General features: G+C 48.6%; 1 protein-coding gene across 2 annotated transcripts in view; it reads left to right on the top strand.

The window, feature by feature from the left end:
* Positions 1 to 25,402, top strand: part of ULK4 (unc-51 like kinase 4) — a 251,617-nt gene that overhangs the window by 110,843 nt on the left and 115,372 nt on the right. For both annotated transcript variants that reach the window (XM_059664478.1, XM_059664479.1), the window contains exon 31: positions 6,226 to 6,274. In XM_059664478.1, the coding sequence (XP_059520461.1) occupies positions 6,226 to 6,274 (49 nt within the window). The remainder of the gene's footprint in view (positions 1 to 6,225; positions 6,275 to 25,402) is intronic.

Raw genomic sequence — 25,402 nt, 5'->3', positions numbered from 1 at the left:
TTCTTTGAATATATCCCAAGACGATAGTAAAAGATACGCACAAATATTCATGTACAAGAATGTTTAAGACATTTAAAACAGTAATAGTAAAGACAGCTAGAGTGTGTCTTCACGGAGGGCTTTCTGTGGCCGCAGAGTGCGGCTGCTTCCCCTTCACAGCCGGATGTCCCCGCCTCACCATCGCGGAGGGAGCAGGCGGTGCTGTTGCGTCTGAAGGAAGCACGGAGCTAGGACCAGTGAAGAGTTGAGCGTGTTAGGAGTGTGATCCTTTCACCACTACGTTCGTTTGCTTTCTAAGGAACTAATGAAAAATGGAGAACAAGGGTCCATCAAGAGGACTAGTTAAAAACATTGTAGGCTAGAAAACTATGCCAGTGTAAGGGCTCATATTTGAGATGACTATGCAATGACACAGGAAAGGTTTTTAATAAACCCAACGTCTGTGTTAGGATCTGAACTTTTCCCCCCACCCCCTCTCCTGACACTGTGTCTCCAACAGGCTCTGAAATTAGGCAGATTCCAGGTCTAATCCCAGATCCATCCTGGGTTTAGTGAGTGACACTGCGTGCTAACCTCCCCAGAGTAAGCTTTGGGTAATGGACTTCACCTTGAAGGGTCATTAGACAGCAAATGACCCTTGAAGGGCAAGGCTGTCCGAGTGACATGGAGGACATGCACAAATGGTGGCTAGAGATGAGAGTGACCTATATGAGTAGAGAAAAAAATGAGAGTGAATAGAAAAAAAAGACAAGCAAATATTACGTCAAAACTTAATGATTTTCTTATAGTATTTTCCCTTGTAATGCTTTCCCATTTTTTCAAATATAACACTCTATAAAATATATTTTATGCTTCGGTATTTCTACATTTTATATCAATTATTTAAGTAGTTATAGAAAATCATTACGATTTTTAATAATTATTTTCTATAATTAGGAAGACATCAGTTCATTAAGTACACACACACAGCCTGGTGGGTTTTTTTTATTATTATTAATATATTTTTATTTATTTCAGAGAGAAAGGGAGAGGGAGAGACAGACAGACACATCAATGATGAGAGAATCATTGATCGGCTGCCTCCTGCATGCCCCCTCCTGGGGATCAAGCCTGCAACCTGGGCATGTGCCCCGACTGAGAATCAAAGCTGTGACTTCCTGTTCATAGATCGACGCTCAACCACTGAGCCACGCCGGCCGGGCAGGCTGGTGGTTCTTACCAGACATTAACATTAGTGACCATCCACAACCCACTGGCTAACAGGAGTGTGGGTGCCATGCAGGAACAGTTCCCCGAAAGCCCTTGGCAGCCAGGCCTTTCAGACACCTTGTAGCACGCGGAGGTAGGAGAGGGCAGGGACATTTGTAAATGAGCGGCCCAGCTCTTCCGTCTCACCTGCCGCACTTTCTGTGATAGGAGCGTTTTGTGGCCTCGGTTCATGCATCACCACAGGCCTGGTTGGGCATCTGTCGAGGAAATGGGTAGAAAAGCATTTTGCAAAGTTGCTAATGTAACATGCAATTCTTTTATTTCCATCTAAGATCTCCTTTCTGTTGGAAAAACACTTGCTTTTCACTCAACCGTAGTTTCTCTTACTGAAATATCTTGTTCATGCTACTTTAAGCAAGGGGAGGTTTTCATACATCGGGGGTGCATTCTGGAGTAGCCTCATTTTCTAACTTAATTCTAAGACCTCATCTTTACAACTTGGATGATTTTTGTATATGCTTTTTGCCCACTGGGGCGTAAACTTCCTCAGGGAAGAAGTATAACGCCTGCCCATAAGGAGGATTCTATAGTTCTTTGTAAAATAACCGGATCTAACAATTCTATGTGCTAACGCTGCTGAAACTCTCAACCCTGCCTCCCTCCTTGTTTGTGTGAAAAATAATTTTTGTATCTGTGTACCTTTACTGGGGAAACTTCTGCATTTCTCTGCAAGAGAATTAGCCAACATTGCAGGCAAGGGCAGACATTTCAAAGAGAAATGTTACCAATATCATTGCTTTCAGGGTAGACATAATACCATGCAATAGCGAAACATTATGAAACCATTTCTGTGTGAAGCTGATTCACTGAGCCAATAATTTGAAATTCAGCTGATGTGAGAGATTTTTTTATTTAAAAATGACTGTTGGTCTACCGGGCTGGCAAATTACGTAAGTCAGAAGAAATGGAAGCGCTTTGTTTTCCACCTAGCGCTCCGTTAGGGACAAATACAAACTCTAAATCTCCTAAGCAGCATTTTGGGGAAATTTTTTTTATAAGTCCAGCATCTATTTTGGGTTTCTACATAGTTGCCCAGAGGCAGCTAATTTAAAGAAACTAATATGCGTTGTTTTTTAAAAAGGAGGGGGTGTCCCTGGCCAGGTGCCTCGGTTAGTTGGAGTATAGTCCCATGCACCAAAAGGTTGCGGGTTTGATTCCCTGTCAGCGCGTAAACCTAGGTTGCCGGGTCAATCCCCAGTCAGGGTGTCTCTCTCTCTTTCCCTTCCCCCCTTCCTTTTCCTCTTCCTCTCCCTCCCTTCCTCTCTTCCTCAAGTCAATAAACATACCCTCCTGCGAGGATTTTTAAAAAAGGAGGTGGGGATAAGATGGAATTGGGGTGGAGGGCAAGTTCAGGCTTGTGGTGGCAGAATTCCAAGATGGCCTTTAAGATCCCCACACCTTCTCCCCGATATCCAGTCAATAGTCATTTAGTGCAGCTGTGAAGGGTTATTGGAGATGTACTGAAGAGAAAAAGCACCCCACATACACACCAAACAAAACAAAACAAAACAAACAACAACAAAATAACCCACGCGGTAAAGTGGTCCCAGGAAATACGTTTGAGAAGACTGTATTTCAGTGTCCTCTTCTGGAGCCACTTGGACACGGAGTGCGGAGGTGGCTGAATAAAGGAAGAAACGTGTGCTGTATTGCAGGTAATATCTTCACAGTCCTTTTAAGATTAGGGAACATTTTAAAAAGATCTCTATCTTGTTTGTTTTGGGTTAAGCATTTTTTCAGATACATCTCTCTACTTCCCAACCTCCAGGCTCTTCATAAACCACCGACATTTCATTCTTTTCGAACTTAGGCTGTAACAGGCTCTTCCTGCTGATTTAAACACATGGTGGCAACGCAACAGAGTCCTAAAGTAAGATAGCGTTTGCGCCGTGCTTCTCCAGGCTGCGGTGACGATGGAAGACTTGCTGCCCGAGTCACTCCTGGAGTCGGCCACGCCAGCTTTCTCTGGAGGCGAGCCTGGTCCTCCCTGTCTGCAGAGGCCTGACCCCGAGCGGCCCCAGCGTCCAGTCAGGGGAGGGGAGAGCTGAGCTTGAGCACTGCAGGCAGGAGCCACTCGTTGGGAGGAGCGGAAAGGCTTCCAGTAAGGAGACCGAGTTTTAAAAATCAAATGTTCAGAACGCAGTGAAGGCAAATGACTTGTTTCCACAGCAGTCTGCAGTGTGTGGATTTCAGATGTTTATCTATAACTCGTGGTTTTAAAAAAAAAGCATTTTACATCACTACCCAGTGTACCTACAGGGTGGGGCAAAAGTAGGTTTACAGTTGTGAATATACAAAACAGAGTTTATTCTTGTATTGTTATTTCTTATTGTATTATTTTCCTTACAGACAACTGTAAACCTACTTTTGCCCCACCCTGTATGTATACCCAGAACTGAAACCAAAATATCAACGCAACACCCTTGGGTATGCTCTGTTTTATTATTTTTTATTAAGAAGATGCCAGTCAATACCCAGTAGGCTCATCTCTGCTCGCGTCTCACCATCTGGACAAATAGTGCCTTATATAATGGCCCGTGTTTACAGCCGCTCTCGGTCAGTCCTTGCTTTAGAGTTCTTTTGGAATTACATTTGGGGTTGGTCCATGAATCACAGAAAATGTCATAGAAATTTTTTTTAATGAAAAGTAGCTTTATTCAGCGTGGGTTCCCTTTTTATTTACCAGATGTGGCCCTAAGTGATTTGCCCCTGAGTCAAATCAAAGAGCAAAGTTGTTATGGCTGCTTGTTTTCAGAAGAATGTAAGGACTGGAGTGTTAGGATTTGGTTAAAAGAGACTTCAGAGGTGGTTCGGGTCAGCTTGCTCATCCTGCGGAGATCCGAGGAAGTACGCGTTGTAATTTTAAAGAATAAAATGAGGTTGTTGATTAAGAATGAATTAAGGTAGTAATATGTTAATAATAGAATATGTTTTATTTAAAAATATTTTAAAATTGATTTTTGGAGAGAGAGGGAAAGAAACATCAGTGAGAGAGAAACATCTATTGGCTGCCTCTTGCACACCTCCTTCTGGGGATCGAGTCTGCAATCCAGGCTGGTGCCCTGACCGGGAATCAAAGAGGTGACCTCTCAGTGAATGGGACGACGTTCAACCACCTGAGCCACCCTGGCCGGGGCTGTATTTTAAAATACTATTATGAGAAGTCTGGTGTCGGGAGTGGATGCTTGGATCTGATGTTGGGGTGACTGTGCTGGCGGGACCTGTAACTTCCTTGGCTTTGGTTGCTAGGCAACTCTGACATGCAGGAGCGTGGCTATGTCAGCCCAGGCCTAGTGAGAGTATATGTTATTAGAAAAAATGAAAAAGACCAATTTAGGGAAAGAGGTTGTCAACAGCTAGGAAGCTGAGGATGAAAACCGGGACGCTGCCGGCCTGAAGCTGCGCTCGGTCTTGAGTCTCTGCTTGTCCCGTTCTGCCTGCCATGGGGTAAGGAGCTTCATACTCAGAGCTGAGCCTGCATTTGTCCAGGAAAGTGAGAGAATGTAAATGAATTTAACGTTGGTAGTCAAAGCCTCTTCCCTCCCCTCTAATGAACCTACAGAAACAATCAGTTCCCTTTGCTTGACTAGGATGGGGCTTTCTCAAGCTTCAGTCTTGGGAACTCGCTCTGTGTCGCACTTGCCCTTAACACATATTGTAAACACTGTGATCCTTTTTGGGCTAGTCTCACAGACCTTTTTTTTTTTTTTTTAATCAATATATTATCATAGACAAACAAGCTCGAGGGAGGCCAGGTGATAAATTCCCTTTCCACCCACCTGGCATAGTGTGTGAAATAGATAAACAGCGCGTATCTACGAGGGCAACGTGCTTAAGTGCTGCAGTTTATCATACAGAGTAAATTTTAATAAAATGAAGGAATCTGATTTTGAAACTGAATCAGGATCAGCAAGTTATAGCTTGTGGGCCAAACAGCATCCCGCCCGTTTTTGTAAATAAAACTTCATTGGAACACAGCCACGCCTACTCATTTCCGTATTGTTTTTGCCTGCTTTTCCATGACAGTGACCGTGTGGCCTGCAAAGCCTAAAATATGTACTGTCTGATCCTTTGCAGAAGGAAGTTTACTGATCCTTGGACTAAAGGACTATTTAGAGACGAAGTGACTTTTGAATCAAGGCTATTTTCTCTTAACACGTTGTATGCGGGAAACGTGTTTACATGTTTTACGTATTTATACGTTCTACCAGTGTAGTAGAGCGCGGGACACGTATCAATACGTTTTTTATAGACTAGCGGTAGAATGCGGGTAACGTATAAATACGTAAACTAAAGTTATCGTAATTTTACTGAACGTTGCCATTTGCGCAAAAAATTAGAAGAAATGGCCCGCGCCACCTGTTAGCGCGCGATAAAAACTACCTGCAAACAATGTATTAAATTGCATGGAAAAATTCTTCTAGTAGATGACATTTTTAAACGAGGTTTAATGGTGGGAAGTGCCTAGATTCTATTGGGTGATTGGTGCCTACCTTTTTTAAAGTTAAAGATGATTTTTTAAAAATCACTGTACATTAAATCATTAATGCTGAGAAGATACCTGATGAGGCACATATGAAAGACTACAGTGTGGCAGGCTCATCATTTAACTGTGCAGTGATGATGGGTTACGCGATTTGCCTGGCATTGCCCAGTTTGATAGTCTTCATAATAATTGTGAATTTTAATAAAATCTTCCATTTACAAATATTACTCTTGAGATTTTGCTTGCTGCGGATCAGTAAGGCTAAACTAATGGTCATTTGCAAAGAGGCTTCATATTTCTCGTGTTTAAATGGCTGTAGTTCAGTGTATTAAAAATGAGTGATGTTTAATCAGATGATTTCTCAGTCGCAGGATTTAAGCGGTAACACGTGGGTCCGCGGTGCTGCATGGCAGGGCGGCAGTTGACGCACGAGTCGTCTAATGTGTGTTTATCTTTTTATTTCTTAACAGACTTGTGGAGGAAAGCAAACTGATCCCACTCATTTTCGAAGTCATCCTGGTAAGGAAACATGCATCTGACATTTAAAGCTGTTTAAAGGTTTGACCATGTTGTGTAGTTGAGTGCTAACCCTAACTGCCCAGAAGACTGTTGTGTGTCCCTCATGATCTGACTTCACCTCATCGGGCCTCAGTTTCCTTGTCTGGGCTCTGTCCCGCTCGGAGATTGTATAGGGACCCTGCCCTCTTTTCAGAGTCCTTTGATTTTATTTCTGTTGACTGAGAACCATATGTTGTCGAATGTGGAAAGTACTTTTTCTGAGGTTGGTTTGTGGGGGAAGGGGAGAATAACGATCACTGTTCTTCAGTATGAATTTCTGATGTTCAATGTGAAGCCCTCTGTAGTCACGGGTCAGAGCAACAGTTTTAGGCCTGTGGGCAGAATCTTTTTCCGAATGTAGAATAGCTTAGCTTCCATACACCGTTTCTTCACAGAATGCAACTTAATTGGAAGCCATCTGTTCAGGAAAGCCTTCCACCTAAGGTTTCTACGTGGAGGGAATAAAATGGGATGCAGATTGACTTTTCTCACTTCTGATAAACCCCTACCTATAATAAGTACGGATCGGAAAATCAGGGTGAAAATAGAGTTGGTGCTTATAGCAAGGGAACCAAAGAAATCCCTCCCTGTACTGGGGGGGGGGGGGGGTTGGAGGGAGGCACGTGACAGGTTACCCCCTTTGCCAAACACTTTCCCTCCAGAGCTGCTGACAGCACCAGGGGCCAAGGCAGGGACAGACCAGCCTAACCTACCTTGGTCGTGGGCGGAGCAATAACCGGGATGGTCTGCTAACCCTCCACATGGAAAACCAGCTTTCTTTACTCCTCCTGGGACATTAATCTGCAAGTTGTTTGTGTGTTGCTGTGGCTCCGCGGGAAAACAGTAATTTTCTTAGCTCCGGATCCTTTGGCTTTCAGGGAGCTGGTTGGAGCTGCTGAGCTGTTTGAATTGGGTGGGGAGGGGTGGTTATGGGTTAGAGCCTGGACTGAAATCGCTTCAGATAGTAGAAGGGTGTAACTGATGTCCACCTGAACTAACACAAAATCATATCAAATGCCATCTGTAATTGAGAAAATTAAAAAAAACAACACCCCAAAACAACAAAATAAAAGCAAATAGTAAAAGGGGATTTTAGAAGCAGTATTAGGAGAAGATATGGAGGAAAAGGGGGTGAAGACATATGCAGATCAAGAGCTTTCTAGTGGGGATTTTAAAGCTTTTCGCTTGCTAGTTTGTTGTGGAGGTGGATTCGTTTCTGAGAGCAGTGGGTGGTAAGCTGCTGCGTTTGGCCACACACTTGGGCACAGTGGCAAGATCCTGTGCTGTCCAAACTCAGCCACATCTGTCTTGCATTTGAGAAGAGATATTGTTAGCCCTGGCCAGGTGGTTAGAGTGTCGACCAAGGTTGTGGGCTCAATCTCTGGCCAAGGCACATTCAAGAAACAATCAATGAATGCATAAATGAATGGAACAATAAATCGCATTTCTCTTCTCTCCCTTCCTCTCTCTCAAATCAATAAAACAAAACAAAACAAAAAACAAGAAAGAGAGAGAGGCGTGTTGCAGACAGAGAGACTGTAGAGCTACCATGGGCCGTAAGGGTGGGTGGGACTCACCCTTGCTGTGGCGGGAGGGCCTCTACCCTGTTAAGGTCAGTATAGCTCCTTGGGTCACTGATGATAAATTCTTACCTGTTGGCAGTCACCTCAAGGTCTGAAGTCTGCACATAGGAAGTTTCTTCTTGCAGGTTAACAAAACCCCTCCATACTCAATTAATCTCCGCATAATGAGCACCTAGGAAGGCTTTGCATTTTACAGGCCACAGTACATGTTTAGTTGAGTGATGCATGATTTATTTTTTTTTAAAATACATTTTATTGATTTTTTTACAGAGAGGAAGGGAGAGGGATAGAGAGTTAGAAACATCGATGAGAGAGAAACATCGATTCAGCTGCCTCCTGCACGCCCCCGACTGGGGATGTGCCTGCAACCAAGGTACATGCCCTGGACCGGAATCAAACCTGGGACCCTTCAGTCCGCAGGCCGACGCTCTATCCACTGAGCCAAACCGGTTAGGGAGTGATACATGATTTAAACCCTTGTTCTTGTGTTGTGGCATTGGAGGGGTGGGTAGACAGTGACCTCTACTCTCCAGGCCAGGATTTCAGCTGGTCCGGAGCCCCGTGACCTCACAGGGCATGGTGCAGGGTGCAGTGTGCAGGGTGATGCTCTTCCTCCAGCTGGAGCAGCTCTCTACTCAGGCTTTTCCTAGGACAGTGTATTATAAAGAGGTCCCACTGCTAAAAAAGTAAAGAAAAAAAACACATTTGGAAACGACTGCTTTTGGGGACAGGACATAGATGTCCTTGAAGAACATTATTAAACCCCTATTCTACTTTTGTCCTTCGTGAGTCGAAGAAAAATATCAACTTTCCCCCTCTATATCAATACATTTCCTAATCAATGAAATATCTTTGTAGCAGTTATTCTGTAAACGATTACCATGTCCTTTCTAAATGTTGTCACTGAACTAGGCATAAAATAGTATTTTATTGATTCTATGGTGTGTGCAATTTTTTCCCCCAGATTTTAGCATTTCTGAAAATGGGATGTACTTTCCAAACCAGTGGCTTCTTACAATTGCTCTCAGCCAGGTGACCTGGTTGTCATTGCCTTAACCAATTTATTTTACCTTTATTTTTCTTTTTATGTGCCCAAGAAAGATGTGCTATAAGTTTGTATGTCTGAATAAATCTAAAATAGCTCTTTCCATAAAAATAAAATAAAAATTTGAGGTAATAAAAAATCATGTCATAGTTTAATTGGCAGCGTTTTTCTTATTGTTTGATAAAATAATGGTGCATCTTACAACTGTTGGATTCCTAGTTTCAAGAAGACACAGGATATTCTTTAGTTAGGTTTGGTTTCTAAGTTCAGGAGCATATGTGGGGTTTGGATATATGTAGCAGCTTTCAGCAATGGTTTGATCAGGAGGAGACACAATGAAAAGATCGTGCAGGGCCCTGCATGCTTGTCTACTGCTTGTGTCTTCTAGCCACCCACTCAAAAAGCAAAACAGCGTTCGAATCATTCAGCTGGTGGTCCACTGTGACCTCTGGATTTTTTTTTTTCTTCACTCTTAGCTCCTAACTGTTTTCCAGCTTCTATTTGATGTACTTGGAGCCCAATTACAGGCTTTTATAGCTTCTTTCTTCTTTTCTGGAGTTCCACACATGCTGTGCTCGTACCAGCAATGCCTCCTCCCCAGTGTGATTTTCATTGAGAAAGCAGCCTTTCTCCTCTGATGGGCTGGGATGGCAGGCAGCGTGTGTGTCTCTCCTGCAGGCCTGGAGGAAAGCGAAGATGAAGAGAGCAGAATTCTGAATCTCATGTCCCGTGGGCACAGAATAACCCCGGACAAACTTTAAGAAAAGATTCCTGGGGTTGTGCGCGAAAAGCAAGAGCTCCCAGTATGGATCGCACTGGTTACATACATAACCCATTGAAAGTAGCCTTTATTATCTTTTTAAAAAGATGAAAGTAATCTACAATTGTAACTGCCAACTCAGGAAACACAGTGCGCCCTCTGGTCTGGGTGCCTAATACCTGGCCCCCTGGGTGTGTGGGGCAGGGAGAAAGCCAGGCGTGGGCCCATAATTGGTCAGGGGCAGCGTGGGACTTAATGGAGGGGGGGAGAGGACACTGTGGGTCCCGGGGAGGGAGGGACGCACTGCTCAGTGGGAGGAGAGGAGTCTCACAGAAGAAGTAACCTTTGAATGGGGCCTTGAGGGAGGTGTCATGCGGAGAGGGGGTGTCATGCGGAGAGGGGGTGTCATGCGGAGAGGGGGCGTCATGCAGAGAGGGGGTGTCATGCGGAGAGGGGGTGTCATGCGGAGAGGGGGTGTCATGCGGAGAGGGGGCGTCCAGCTTGGTGTGCCTGGGCCGGAGACGACGGGGAAGCATAGAGAGAGAGGATAAGGGGCCATTTGGGCCCAGGTCCGGCAGGGCTTTATGCTGGGTGGTTCCATGCAAATAGCGAATGATCTCTAAACTCAGTGTCCTCTACTTCAGACAAGCCTTCAGAGCCGTGGTGCTGCAGGAGCTCTGAGCAGTGAGGAGGTGGCCGCTTGGCCACCGCGGTGAGGCCGGCAGAGAATCAGGCTTGGCGTCCTGGGTTACACTGGAAACTTGAAACAGGTTGACAGCTGAACTCTGGGAGATCCCTGCAGGTCTCCTTCAATGCGGCTTTTGAGATCAGCCAAAAGGGCCGAGAGGAAGGAAGCCTAAAAGGCAGAGCTGGTCTCCGAGGTCCGATCCCAGGGCCCGGGAGCGCTAACACCACACTCAGCGTGGAGCGTTTTCTATCCTGCGCTGTGCCCCGCTCTGGGCGGGCCAAGCCCTGAAAGCCAGGTAGCTGATCGCTTACAAAAAGGGGCTGTCACAGCAGCCGGTGCTGCTTTCCTGGCAGGGCCACCCGGGAGAGAACACCGGGTTTTTGTGGCAATACAGCAGCCGTGTTGGGCGGGGAGTGGACGCTCAGGCAGCACACGGTGGATTAGCTGAATGGATTTCTAGTCTTCAGGGGCCACACTAGGCCATGTATATGGATCTGCCTAATACAGGTGGTTCCTGAGGAAGTGAGTCCTCACAAGTGCCCGAGGGTTTGGTTTCGGAGTGGCCAGTTGATGGGTGAGCAGGATGGAAGGCATCCTTTTTCCCTTTTGGCCACTTGCTAAGGAGTCAAAGTTGCATTTAAACGTGTCTCAATTATGCGTCTGAATAGATCGGCCTTTGCATTTTGCTGCAACTGTAATCTCTCTTCATTTTATTTCAGCGGTTTATGTTTTGGCCTATTTCAGTAAATCATTTTAATGCCAAGTAATAGAGGCAAACTGTATTTCATTGGGGAAAAATCTTTATTCATGGCAGATTTTCCAATATGTGCCAAAGTATCGCTGTCATGATGTTTTATGTGTCTGTTCCAAAACAAACAATTAAAGAGCAATTTCAGTGGCAAATGTTAACAATAAAAATGAGATTTGCAATACACTAGTTTGACAATTATATTGTTTTAACAGTTCTCGAAGATAGCTGTTGAAGTAAGCGGCAGTAAATCTTCCAAGTCAACTGTGTCTTTAGGAAAGAGTCTCTTTACGGGCCCGTGGAGCCTGCGGATTTAGTCACGGAGACGCCAGCGCGGTGCAGACTGGCAGTCCCGTTACACTGAAGGAGTGTTTTTAACCCGTCTAGGCTTTAAAATTACTTTGCTCCATTCTCGTTGCAGTGCATCTCATGCGGATTGGTGCGTAGGGTGTGTTAAAATGGCAAGTTCCTTATGAGTTTATGAATCTGCATGTTTGTGTCCAATAGGCCCTTAATAAGATTCTGCAGCACACAGGGGCATGAGTTTCTAAACTGGAAGATAAGCTTTGGTTAAAATTTTAAAATGCTTGACTTAGGAAGATACTTTCAAAGTTGTGCACGGAGTACTTACTGTCTGCAGGAGACAAATATCATTCTTCCACCTTCCGGTGCACCTGTTCAGGGCTTCTGTAGATTGCAGAACAGAGCCCTGTAACCAATTATACAAAGACTAGAGGCCCAGTGCACGAATTCGTGCACCAGTGGGGTCCCTCGGCCTGGCCTGCGGGATCGGGTCGAAACTGGCTCTCTGACATCCCCCGAGGGGTCCTGGATTGCGAGAGGGCACAGGCCAGGTGAGGGACCCCACCAGTGCACAATGGAGGCTGGGGAGGGATGTGGGAGGTTGGCCAGCTGGGGAGGGACTGTGGGAGGGCTCCAGTCCTGATGGGCTGGACCCCAGGGGCAAGTTAACCTACCAGTCAGAGCGTCTGCCCCCTGGTGGTCTTAGTGGGTAGTTGAGCAGCTTTAGCATATCATTAGCATATTACACTTTGGTTGAACGGCCTACTGGATGACCCGACACTTAGCATATTAGGCTTTTATTATATAGGATGACCTTATACATGCTGCCATTTAAATGTGTGCTTTGAGGTGTTTTCTTGGGATTTGCATGGATCTATTCTTAGTAGTTTGTGTCATAGGGTGTAATCTATTGATACTGGATTGAATGAAGTTGCCCAGTATAACATCTGAACAAATGATTTTAATGCCATGTTATTAACATGATTAATTCCTGGTTAGCTGAATAAGTGGGCTGAAGCTATGTAAAATAAATATATTTGTAAACCTGGGCTAAAGCATAATCAGCCCAACTAGTTTGAAAGAAGATGGACTTTATTAAGAGAAAAACCACATATTGTACCCACTAAAAAAAAAGTGCTGAAAGGGAGCGTAGGATACCATTGGCCAATCACAGGGCACATAGTGGGCGTGTGCTCCCTGTGGCTTCTCCCACGTGGAGTCCTGAGTTTTACCGTCACCATTCTTGTTTCTGGTTCTGCTCTGGGTCCTGGGCTTTGCTTCGGGGAAGCAGTATTCCTTCTTCTCGATAAGGAGATGGCCAAGTTAAAAAGTAAAGACGTAGATAAGTGACAGGCATTAAATAATGTCCTTCCCAAGAGTGTAAGCTTTTTTTTCTTCTTGGTTTTTGTTCTTGATTGTAGAATTAGACTCGTGAAGAAGGAAGGGTAAAATTAGGGCCCAGCTAGTGAGTTGCAGGCACCTGTGAGCTACAGACAAGTGAAGAGACAGGGTCCAGAAAGGTGGCATGAGGGAGATGCAAGAGGAACCAAACCACTGCATGAAGTTTAGAAGAAGTAAAAAGTTTCTAAAAGAAAAGGCAGTGTTTCTGTTCAAAGGGCTGTGACTCTTGGGTGCTGTGTGAGCCTGCCCTGCACCCCCGCCTTGCCTGCACTGTTGATTCGATTCTCCGCAGACCTGCATCTCAGCATGTTAGCCAGGAGCCACATAGAGCAAAACGAGCACTTGGAACATAGCTAGTCCAAGCTGAGATGCTCTCTGTGTCAAACATGTGTTGGGTTTCCAAGAACAAAAGGAGTGTAAAGTAGCTGCTTAATCTATAGTAATAAAAGCATAATTTTCAAATGAACCAAATGACTGAACAGCAGTACAGCTGTCTGGACGACCTTCCGGACGACCTTCCAGATGAAGCTGGGGCTGCGAGGGCCGAGGCAGCCGGGGCTGCGAAAGCCTACTCTCGCACGAATTTCGTGCATAGGGCCTCCAGTTTTCTTATATTGACTGTATGTTAAAAGGATCATAGTTTGGATGCATGGGGCTAAATGCAGTCTTACCAGCATCAATTTCATCTGCTTGTTTTTACTTTTTCACTGCAGCTTTCAGAACATTTACGATACAGGGTGTGCATTATGTTGCTGTTGGCTAGTGCTGCAGTAGGTGACTTCCCCTCCTGCATCCTCAGTTACACCTGAGTCTCCCTTAGGGCGGGAACCATTCTGTGTGTTCACCCCAGCACATCGCCCTCCCGCTTCTTGCCTTTCAGTTTCTATGAGTTTCTTAGTGAGCTAGAGGGAGGCGAGGCATGGTGGTTACATTTAGACCCCTCCTTCCTGGAAGGCGTTCCCCGGATGGGGGTTGGAAGGATAAATGGCGGGAAGGGCCAGTGTGCTCCAGTGTGACAGCTCCAAAGGCAGTTTGGTGGCAGCTCCCTTGATCTTGACCTTGGCTGGTGACACCACTCGAGTTTATTTAATTTCTGACTCTGGACTCTGTGGGGCACCCAATCGTTGGCCACCTTTAGGTTCAGGCTTGTGTTAAAAGCTAACATGCCTACTGTGGGTATCAGGGGCCGCTCAGTCTCACAAAACCCCATGCATTTGGAGCCCTTTAATAGATGGAACAGGTAGAAGGACTCTGGGTAGGACACAGGAGGACTGGAGAGCCCAGGGTGGGAGCAGTGATTGCTTATCCTCAGTGTGCAACCTCTGAGTGTTACTTTTCTGACTGCTTCAGAGATGTAGGCTCCCCTAAAGTTTACTCAGGAACAAAACAGCGGAGAACACCCACTTTTTAAGGAAGTGGGAATGTCAGCAAGAAGTTGCTAGTTTCGATCGCATAAAGCAGCCGGCATCGGCGGCGTTTGCCTTGGATGCTCTTTTGCGTTTGTTTTCTCGGATGAGCCAGGAGAAGCAGACTGTCTGTGCTTCCCCAGAGCAGCGGAGGCTTTTCAGAAGGAGCCGGGAAATCGGACGCACTGGAGCAGCTTACAGATGTATGAGGAAAGGAGAGCTTTGTAAATAGCTCTGCCGAGTGAAATTGGATTTTGGACTTATTAGAAGCACCAAATTGGAGAAAGACGGTGTGAGAAGCCAGTAGGGCAAGTGATTGCATAGGATTTTTAGGTTTGTTTTTTTCTGCTAACAAGAACAATACATACTTGTAAAGGGTTCAGACAGTACAGAAATGTCTAACTGAGAATGTGAAGGCTTCCATAATACCCAGCTTACAGCTGCACACATATTCTCATTATTTTTCACATCTTCCCCCCCCCAAAAAAAAATGGGACCACACTATTCTACTTTGTACCTATCATACTTCATAGTGCCCCTGGGAGGGAGTGTGTGTATATATGCATATATATTATTTATTCTATTTAATGGCCATACAATATTTCATTGAGTTAGCAGAATTTATTTAGCCCCCATCGATGGACATTTTAAGTCCCCACTACCCCAATTTTCTGCTAAGGTGAGCAACTCTGAATAGGATGCCTACACATTTGTGCAAGTTTCGATAGGATAAATGTTTGAAAGGTGAATTGTTACACCAAAGTGTATGCGTCTTTTGTGTTTTAGTATTACTCTCCCGAGTGCTAATGTGAAATCTCCCACAGCCGGATATCAAACAGCAGCAGCTTCGCCACACTCACTGGTCTTTCAGATTGTTAATGGCTTGTATTTTGAGCTGTTTGCTTTTTCATATCAGAGGCACATTTATCAACTTTCTTGCTGATAGCTTCTGTGTTTTCCACTATGCTTAGGAAAGGACTTCTCCCCAGCAAGGTTATTAAATATTAATCTATCTTTTATTCTGTGCCCTTAGGATTTCATGATTAAATTCTAAATCTTTGCTCCAAAATAACTTCGTCGCCAGGAGTGAGTACAGAGCCAGCTGTTCTCTTCCCAACACTCCCTCCCCCCATCCCTGAGTCATTCCAACAGTGTGAGGTCATTACGGGGACTTGAAATATCGTATTTATCATGCCTTCCCTGCACCTCCATATGTGGCCTGTTATCTGTACCGATGCACAGTAAGGTGCAGATATTTATTAGGTATAACTTGATGAGCTTTCACATACGCACATTCAGTCAAGATAATGAACGTATCCATCGCCACTCCACCCCGCCCCACCTCAGGTTATCCTTGTGCCTGTCTGTCATGCACCCCTCTCTACCCCCATGCCAGTCCCAGGCAGCTCTGTGCTTGCTTTCGGCCCCTGTGGATTAGTTTGCATTTTCTAGAATTTTATACACGCGAGTAGTGAGGTGTGGATCCTTGTTTTCTTTCTCTGTGGACCCCTGGCTTCCCTGATGGAGCACGCTCACTTTCTTCCGGGGAGAAGGCGTCATGCCTGATGCTAGTATCGCCCACGGCTGTCTGTGATTTGTGTTGGTGAGGCTCATGTTTCCATCTCTTACCTTTGAACTCTCGTCACCTTTATATTTCAAGTTGTTTTCTCGAAGAGAGATGCATCTGGAGCTTGCCTTTCCCAGCCTGACAAGATTAGTCTTCTATGTGAGGTGTTGAGAGCATTTTCATGAAATGTAATTATTAATGTAGTTAAATCTACCATCTCACTCCTAGTTTTCTCTGGGGCCTTCTAGTCTTCTTTCTTATTTCTGTCTCTTCTAGTTGTCTTTTGGCTCAGTTGAGTATTTTCTTTTTGGTGATTGGCGGAGGGTCTACATTATGCATCTTTAATGGACCCCAGTCTACCTACTGTCGTGGAGGTAATTACCTCAATGTAATGGTACCTCTAAATAGACCTCTAGCCAAAGTGGCCAAGAGCTGACCTCTATGCTGTACACCTAAAACTAATCTAAAATAATATCGACCATCAACTGTAATTGGAAAAGAAAATGAAGAGCTTGTTTGGTGTTTTAATTAATTTTTGGTTTTATTTGGGGGGAATTTATTGATGTTTTCTTTGTTGTATACTGTGGTGAATTTTCATGAATTCTCTGTGTACAATTAAAAATTATTCTCTTAGTCTCTCTGGAGTTCAGAGTTTGACTTGTATCTATAAGGTATATCTTATGGAGCATCTACACTAATAAAAGAGAAAAATGGTAATTGGCGTATGACGCTACCCTTTTCATTGGCTAATCAGGGCTGTATGCAAATTAACTGCCAACAAGATGGTGGCTAATTTGCATATGTAGGCACAATGCAGGGAGGCGAAAGGGAAAGCAGGAAGAAGCCCCCTGCCACTGACAGTGATTGGAAACCCAGGGGGGAGCTAAGAGCTGGGGGGCAGGGCAAAGGTGGCCCTAGGGCTGCCTTTGCCCTGCCCTCCAGCCATGATCAGAGAATCAGGTGCCTTTTCCGCCCTGGCCAGTGATAGCAGGAAGTAGGGGTGGAGCCAGCAATGGGAGCTGGGCACGGTCGAAGCTGGCAGTCCCAGGAGCTAGGGGTCCCTTGCCTGGGCCTAAAGCGAAGCTCACGATCGCGGGGCCGCTGCAGCTGCGGGTCCCCGCTGCCTGGGCCGGACGCCTCAGCCAGAGGCGTCCTGCAGGGGCAGGGGTGGAGCACGCATGATCGCGGCGCCCCCCGCTGCCACTGCAGGTCCCTGCTGCCTGGGCCGGATGCCTAGGCCAGAGGTGTTAGGCCTGGGCAGGGGCGGAGCCTGCAACCGCGGGGAGCTGGGGGTCCCCTGCCCAGGCCTGACACCTCTGCCGGAGGCCTCAGGCCTGGTCAAGGGGCCGATCCGGTGATTGGTGATCGGAGGGTGATGAGGGTCAACTCCTCTGGCCGAGGCATCAGGCCTGGGTCGGGGGCGGAGCCGGGGATTGGGGGGATATGATGGTCCCCTTGCCCAGGCCTGAAGCCTGGGTCAGAGGCGTCAGGCTTGGGCGGGGGGTGGAGCATGCGATCAGAGGGAGATGGGGGTCCCCTGCCCAGGCATATTCCTGGGCCAGAGGCCTCAAGCCTGGGCGGGGGCCAGAGCCAGTGATCGGGGGGAGATGGGGGTCCCCTGCCCAAGCCTGACACCTCTGGCGGAGGTGTCAGGCCTGGGCAAGGGGCCGATCAGGTGATCGGAGGGTGATGGGGGTCTACGCCTCTGGCCAAGGCATCAGGCCTGGGCAAGGGGCAGAGCCAGCAATCGGAGGGGTCTGGAGGTCCCCTGCCCAGGCCTAACGCCTGGGCCAGAGGCATCAGGCCTGGGCTGGGGGCAGAACCAGTGATGGGGGGAAATGAGGGTCCCCTGCCTAGGCCTTACGCCTCTGTCAGAGGCGTCAGGCCTGGGCAAGGGGCCGATCCTGTGATTGGAGGGTGAAGGGGGTCAACGCCTGAGGGCTCCCAGTATGTGAGAGGGGGCAGGCTGGGCTGAGGGACACTCCCCCCGCCCCACACCCAGTGCACGAATTTCGTGCACCGGGCCCCTAGTGTTTTTATAAATGTCCTTAGTAATTTTTCCTTTAATCTATCTAAGATTGAGGGAGGGGACTACAGTACCCTGTTATTAGGGTGTTTCTGTGTATTTCTCTTCTCCTTGTTTATGAGAGTTGTTGCTGTGTTATTGGGTGCCAATATATTATTACAGATTTATTAAAATTTATTATTTCTAGTCTAAAATTTTGTAAGTTTATCCTTTATAATATTTCTGTCTCTTTCTCTTTAGATCTGAATACAAGTTTATAGTGGGAATTGGGTGTGGATTTATGTCTGGTCGTTGCAGAATGTTCACCCTCCTCCTCCCATAGGTATCATTCTTTCTGAATGTGAGCTTTTACCTCTTCGTAGCCTCCGCCAGGATCTGGCCCAGAGGCTCATTTAATTAGTGAGTTGTGATTGCAGTTAAGCTTCAGAGCCTTTTCTTCGTGACACTTTGTAGAAGCAAGCATGCTTGGAAGGAGCATTTAAAACCCCGCCTGTGCACCCTGGCAGGTGCGTCCTTCCCTGTGGAGGCCCAGTGAGCAGCCTTTCAGCCTTCCTCTGCTGTGCCCCCTGCTTGGGTGCTCCCCGCCTCCATTTGCACACCCGCTGCTTGTGCGCCCCCTGCCGGATGGATCAGAATTCCCCACGGTGCTCGCTCCGGGCTCACACCTGCATGGCTGCACGGGAGAGGCCTGCTGGACACAAACAGCCCAGCAGCTCTGGTCAGTGACGGCCAGCAGGAGGGCTGAGGCCTGAGGAGGTGACGTGACCAGTAGTGCGGGACCCACCAGCACGTGGAGTGGGGATGGTTGTGGCGCCTTTCTCATGCTTCTGGTTAAAATTGTTTCCGAAGTTGCTGGACTCACTGTGGCTGGTCAGAGGTGAGAGGAGGAGTGAGAGAAGCTGCTGTGGAGGAGCTGCCTGGTGCAGGGCGGTCTCGCCAGCCCCAGTGGGGGACTCGGTTACAGCGTCACCCGGTTCACCGAAAGGTCATGGGTTCGATTCCTGGTCAGGGCACATACCTGGGTTGTGGGTTCCATCCCCAGTTGGGGCACATGTGGGAGGCTACTGATCAATGGTTCTCTCTCTTTCTCCCCCTCCCCTTTCCTCTCTCAGTGTTTCTAGCAGGAGATACACTGATGTCCAGTGAGACTCAGCTCACACCGTAACGCTTTCCTCACATATATAAATAGAAAACAAAGCATTCATCTCTCTGAGTGGTTGCTCCCTGAGTGCAGAATGGGTAAAACTTTAGATGCTCCATCTCTTCTTATTAATCCCATAGGGCTTCATAGAGGGAAATAAATGAGACTTATTTATGCTTGCAGATCAAATTGCCATAAAAGGTTGTTTCAATAGACAGAGGCGAAGTCATAATAAAATAATTTAGTGAAAATGGGAGCGAAGAGTATGCGTAATGGAACATGATTACACTTAATTTTCTTACTATTTCCATCATTAAAGCTCCATTATCTTTTCTGAGACCTCATTTAGGCTTCTGGCCACACCGCCACTCAGACGCGTTGGTGGTAGCACATAGAAGCCTGCGAGTCCTGTCAAAATACAAAAATAGCTAATAATGTGCTGCTCTTTCATTTTGCTATTTGATATCCCTGTGTCACATGCAGAGTCTCACGTATTCTCTCTCTAACCCCATCTCTTGAAAACCATCAGTATCATTACCTGAGAGCTTTCATACAAAAGAAGTTTGATTCTGAAATTGAAAACAAATGAAGGCTTCCTGATGTAGGTCCCTGAGGTGCACAGATACTGTGGGTTTAAAAAATCTTTCTGGTTGTTCCTTTTTCTTCAAGCATATCAACAGCTAAGTCATATTTGTACATAAAAGCCATCAGCCTGGCCGGTGTGGCTCAGTGGCACATGCCTGGGTTGTGGGCTTGATCCCCAGTTAGGGGGCGTGCAGGAGGCAGCTGATGGATGATTTTCTATCATTGATGTTTGCATCTCTCCCTGTCCCTTCCTCTCTGAAATTAGTAAAAACATATAAAAAACAAAACAAAACAGAATCAGCATTAGTCTTTTTTACCCATCGTAGAACTTTATAGGTAGGGATAGGTAAGAATCTATATCTTAAAACCCCCAAAGGGTACTGTGGGCTGTTTGATGTAACTGGGGGGAGAAGTCGAGTTCCGTTAGTTTAGTTCCGTCTGAAGTCCACGCCCAGAGGCCCACACTTGTGTGCAGAGGCAGAGAGCAAGGTGTCGCGGTCAGGTGGCGAAGGCTGGTCAGAGGTGAGCGCGGAGCTGCAGGGAGTGCGGCCCGTGGCCCTGTCCACGAGGGCGGCCGGGATGGTACCCCTGATGTCCGGCTTTGTAATGACCGCATATTTCCAGTTTGTGTTTAACTCCACTGAATCTAAGATAAATTAATATCCGAGGCATTGATTCCTAACCAAGACTGTGTGTGGATCGGAAAAATCTTAGGCCGGTGTTCAGAGTAACCGGCCTCAGCGTGCTGGCCACGGTGATGCTCAGTTCCTCTCAACTTCCAGGTCCTGGGTCCCAGGGCCTGGGCTCTTCCTCGGGTTCCAGGCCTCTCCACGCCTGCTGCTGCTCCCTGCCAGCCCCATTCCCAGCTCCCGGCTGGCGTCCTTCCTGACCTTCCCAGCTCCACTAGGTCTCACTTGAGGCCTCGCTCCCTGAGTCTAAGAGCACTACGGGCCTTGATCAGCACCCTGCACTGCCCTCAGCTCTTCCCACGTCCGCCCCGCCCATCCCCTGGGCGGAAGCTCCCCGAGGGCAGGTATCTTGGCACAGGGTTGGGGCTCTTCATCAGACCTAAGTGGGCCTGGCGAGCTGGCCTTTGATGCCGAGTGTTGAAGGAATGACATCCACTTGTGTGCAGAGAGATTATTCATCGTTGACCTTCTTGAAAATAGTGGACTGTTTTCCCTTGTAACACAGAAGGTTATCAGTTGGGCAGACTCCTCCCATGAGTAATAACAGGTTGTTCACATATTCCTTTGTAAAGGTTTTCATTATGTCTGTGATTGTGTATATGCTTTAACATTTATGCAATTTCCCATTAAAACCTCTTGTGAGTTTTTATTTTTCATGTGGGAATTTCGCTACAATCTCTTCACTTCATCAGCGTCCGTTCTGTTTCCTCTTGTGAAACCCTTGATGGAGAGGACGGTAATTTACAGACTTACCTCCCCCCGCCGCTCCCACATTTATGTGCTGTAGTCGGGCTTCCTGGTGACAGCTGGGTTCTGGCCTGTGCGGTTCTGTGAGGGGCTGAGGAAAAGCAGGACCGAGGATGCTTTTCTCTATATCACAACTTCATATTGTTTTTCGGTTGATTAGTGAACATTCTGGGAAGGGTGGATGGGGAGCGCCAATCTAATGCTAAAACTCATATTGGAGTGATCTTTGCCAGGATCCACAAATAAGTATTTAAGATTGTGCAGAACTGTGGTGTCTCAGTGTAGTCATAACGTTTAGAACTGCTTGACATGATTTAACTTCTTATTCAAAGATGCATTTGGAAAGATGTAGCCATTGGGTTTAGCATGAAAGGATGGCAGAGCAGAGAAGAATCTTAGCTGGAGTCTCCAGGCAGATCCCGCCTCCCTGGGCATCCGTTTCCACATCCTTGTCCAGAGGGGCTTCTCATGCTGCTGCTGCTGCAGGCTCCCAGCCCGCACCCGGGCGGCCCCCAGCCCGCACCCCGGGCGACTCCAGCCTGCGCCCAGGCGACCCCCAGCCCGCGCCTGGGCAACTCCAGCCCGCGCCTGGGCAACTCCAGCCCGCACCTGGGCGAGGCAGCTGCTGCTGGGGTGCAGCCGGCCGGCACTCGGCCCCTCTCGGTCATGCGGCAGAAAGGCTTCCTGTCCTCATCCTGGCTTTAGACATGTGCTTCCAGCGGCCTGAGGTCTCCTCTCCTCCCTGCCCTTCCTGTGCTTTCCGTGTCGCTTTAAAACCCTGGTTGGAAGGACTTTGCGCCACTTCCCACTAAAATCCCTCTCCTGCAGGATTTGCTAGAACCTCTCTGCGGCAGGAACCACGAGACCATAAACTCCCTCTGCAAAGAGGTCGCAGGGCCGGCAGTGAGAGCGCTGCCATTGAACACGCCTTGTGAGAACTGCGCGTACTGACCCTCCCATTCCCTTCCACCGCGGGCAGTATTTCCTTCCTCAGGAAGGGGTGTTTGTGTTTGTGAGCAATTACCTTTAACGGGGGGGTCCCGTTGAGACGTGTGAACCTCGTTCAGGACTTCCCAAGTGCATATTTCCTACGCGAGTGCGTCGCGGGTCCTTGACAAATATGTAGCACGCGAGAGGTTTTCTGTCCTTAAAGTAAAAGGGCCTCAATTTACCATCTCTTGCAAACATTATTCAAAAACAAATGTGTACCCATGGAAAAGGACATTGGGAGGAAAATCATTTGTGTTTCACACCATTATGTGCAAATTTCAATGCTCAGTAAATATTTATCAATGGCTCAATGGAGGGCAATTGTTTGTTCCCGACAAGCTAACTTCCTGAAGGAGAACCCAAGCAGCTGTATCTCCCTTCCCCTGCTGTGCTCACCGATGACTGTGAGCAGGATTGTCCTTCTGTTAATTTCCCGGAGGCCACTGTGGACCAGGCACTGGGGACACTGCTCAAAGCCCCAATTCTGCCCTCAAAGGGCTCGGCATCTGGTGAGGAATGGAAGAACCAATAGTCACAGTGCACGTGGCAGGTGCTGTGATGGAGGCGGGCACAGGGAGGTGACGGAGGCAGGCGGGCACAGGGAGGTGGGCACAGGGAGGTGATGGAGACTGTCCACCATGAAAAGGGCAGCCTCCCATGGCCTCCAGCTTCTGGCCTGGATTTCTGAGAGCGAGTATTAGTTTGCCAGGCTTTATTTTTGTGAGATGATGATGATGATGATGGTGCCGCCGCCGATGCCGGTGATTGTTTTACTTCTGGAGAGGGGCAGGGATGCACGGAGCAGGCAGGGGTGTGTCTGGATGCCCACCTGGGTTTTCTCATGTTCCCCTGCTTCGGGCCTCTACGTAGCTCGGGCAGCAAGTGCAGGGCAGTCTGGCCCGTCTCTAGCCTCCAGGTAGACGCAGCACAGGGCACAATCCATCCCCAGGGACACTGGTGCTGGCAGCTTCGCTCGGCTTCGTTGCCAGGGTTCTCCCCCGGGCAGAGCCGTGTTGGCTCTGGCCCACGGCACCTGCCCTGAGGCACAGGGCCCTGTCGGAGCCAAGAAGAAGGAAGCTTCCTGCCGGCAGCCTAAATAATGAGGGAGGACGGTCTGGGACAGCCACGGCACACTCACCTGGGGAGGGCCTCCATGCGCTGCCGCCCTGAAGCTGGCTCAGCACCCTGATGGGCACATGGCGCCAGTTGGCCCAGGCCCTCCCTCGGTGCCACCTGGAACAGGTCACTAACAATTTGTGTTCGCTGCTGCCAAAGGGCCTCTGCCCTGTCTGTCAGTCAAATGGAAAAATAATTAGAGTTTTATTCTCTCCTGTGTTTAAGCAGAAAGATGGAGGCCTTCACATGGCGGTGGCCCAAGTGAGGGGAGGGACTGATTCCGCTCCCCTGGGCTCTCGGGGTGAGGGCGCCGGCGCTTTTGGCTGCAGGTGGCAGACCAGCGGGCCTCACGGTTCTCCCTTCGCCTCCGAGCCCGCTGCGCCCGCAGAGCCCTGGCGACTGGTCCCAGAAGCCCTGTGGCTGCCTCCCCGCTGGCAGAGCCAGTGTCCGGGGCCAGTTACCCCGGCCCCAACTTCATCGCACCCCAAACACCCCACCTCGGATGCCCAGATAGCGGCCTTCCCAGGGAATCCCGTGTACATGTTTGTGGGGTAAGTGATCAGATTCATGCTGAATTAACCTGTCCCTTTCAGTGTAATTCAGCTCGTTTCCGTCCTTGTCCCTCATCCTCGGGGTCGGTATTCGGCTCAGTAAGTCGTGAGGACATGTCCACAATCACGATATGATGTTTCTCTGGGACCGGAAGCCTTGGAGGTGCCCTTGCTCCTGCCACTCTGGCCCTGTGGCCTGCCCTCCCCAGGCCTTTGACTCCACCGGGTCTGGGCATACACTGGGGTGTGGGGAGCGTGGCCGCCTGGGGCCGGCCGAAGACGCAAATGTGCTCCCCAGACCTGCAGGCTCAGATCAGAGCCCGGGAATGGAGGTGAGTCTGCCGCTTTGGAGCGAGGAGCCCGCCCGCCGTCGTGGCGGTGATACTGGACGTGGAGTCCCCTGAGGAGGTGGTGGCGGCTTTATCCAAAGGTGGCAACATCTCCTGGTCTTAGAGAACAGATCCCCCAGGGGCTCAGGAGGGCCCAGGGAATTGGTGGGCGTTGGATGCGGAGATGAGAGCGAGGCAGTGCCCGGGTCACTCCGAGAGCGATGGCTGGTGGCTGGGCAGCGTGTAGGGCCGCCATTGAAACAGGAAACAGGAAGGAGGGGAAAGGAGACAGCGACTCAGTGTGGAGCCCAGTGAATTGGAGCTGCCTGTGAGGGTCTGTGACATGGAAAGTGGCCCTTCCCCTCCAGTACGTTCATGTCATCTGAGTCTCCGCAGACTTTCCTATGGCGTCAGATCCCTTGGCACCCAGCCCCACGGGACACGCAGGAAAGGAGAGGGAAGGGAGGGCGCCTGCTGTGCCCGGGTGCGGCACCGTGTGCCCAGGGAGTGTGTGCGCGGTGGGCGCCCATCCCGCAGAGCAGCACACCCGTCTTTCCCCGGAACGCACTCTAAACGCGTGGAACAGGGTGAGCTGCGTGTGTATTTCTGAGCGTGTCGAGTCCGTGCGCCCGGCACTGTGCAAGCTGCTGCGTTTCATTCTCTCCGCAGTTTCTAACCTCCTGGCGATGGGCGCTCATCCTTTGAATTCTGGCCCAGGTACTTCCTGCCTCGACGGTTCAGACCTCTGCCGGCCTGTCCCGGATCGCTGCGGTCTTCAGTGCGTCCCCATCTCCCCTTGTTAGAGGGCAGTGCTGGGTCTGCCCTGAGCCCGCTGGGGCGGCCGATCACCGCCGGCCGCGTTTCCTTGCTGCGCCCTTGGTGTTTCGGAGCCGTTCTCCGCTCGGAAGCAATTAGTTTGGAGAAGCTGATTCTTCAGGGTCCAGTGCTCGCCTGCCTTTCATTTGCTGAGGCCGCTGCACATTTTAATGAAGTTGTTTCATCTCGGTTGCCAAACACTAGATTTTTGCTGCTTCAATTCTAATTATCTCTGCTGGCAAATGCTATGTTTTATTAGAACCCGCAAGGGCTCCGTTTGTTAAATGTCCATACACCGTGGCGTCAGGCACACAAATGAGGTCAGCTGTGCTCGCCGCTGGCTTACGGATGGAAGGAGTGAAATATTTTCCTCGTGATCGGACAGGGCGTTGGGACGGCCTGCAGAGGCGAGGTGGATGTCGGGGAGGCCTTGTCCCACGAGCTCAGCGTCCTTCGGCACCAACAGCCGGCCTTGACTCTAAGTGTCCGAGTGACGGGGCTGTCCGTGGCGGCTCTAGGGGTCACATGCTCATTCTCTCCTTTCCTGCAGTTGCCTGACACATCCTGCTTCCTGGGTTGTACGTCAAAGGCTGCAGCA

Source organism: Myotis daubentonii, chromosome 14, assembly GCF_963259705.1.
Source record: "Myotis daubentonii chromosome 14, mMyoDau2.1, whole genome shotgun sequence".
In the NCBI taxonomy this organism is placed as follows: domain Eukaryota; kingdom Metazoa; phylum Chordata; class Mammalia; order Chiroptera; family Vespertilionidae; genus Myotis; species Myotis daubentonii.
Note: the sequence above shows the minus strand (reverse complement) of the source record. Positions and strands in the feature narration are given on the sequence as shown.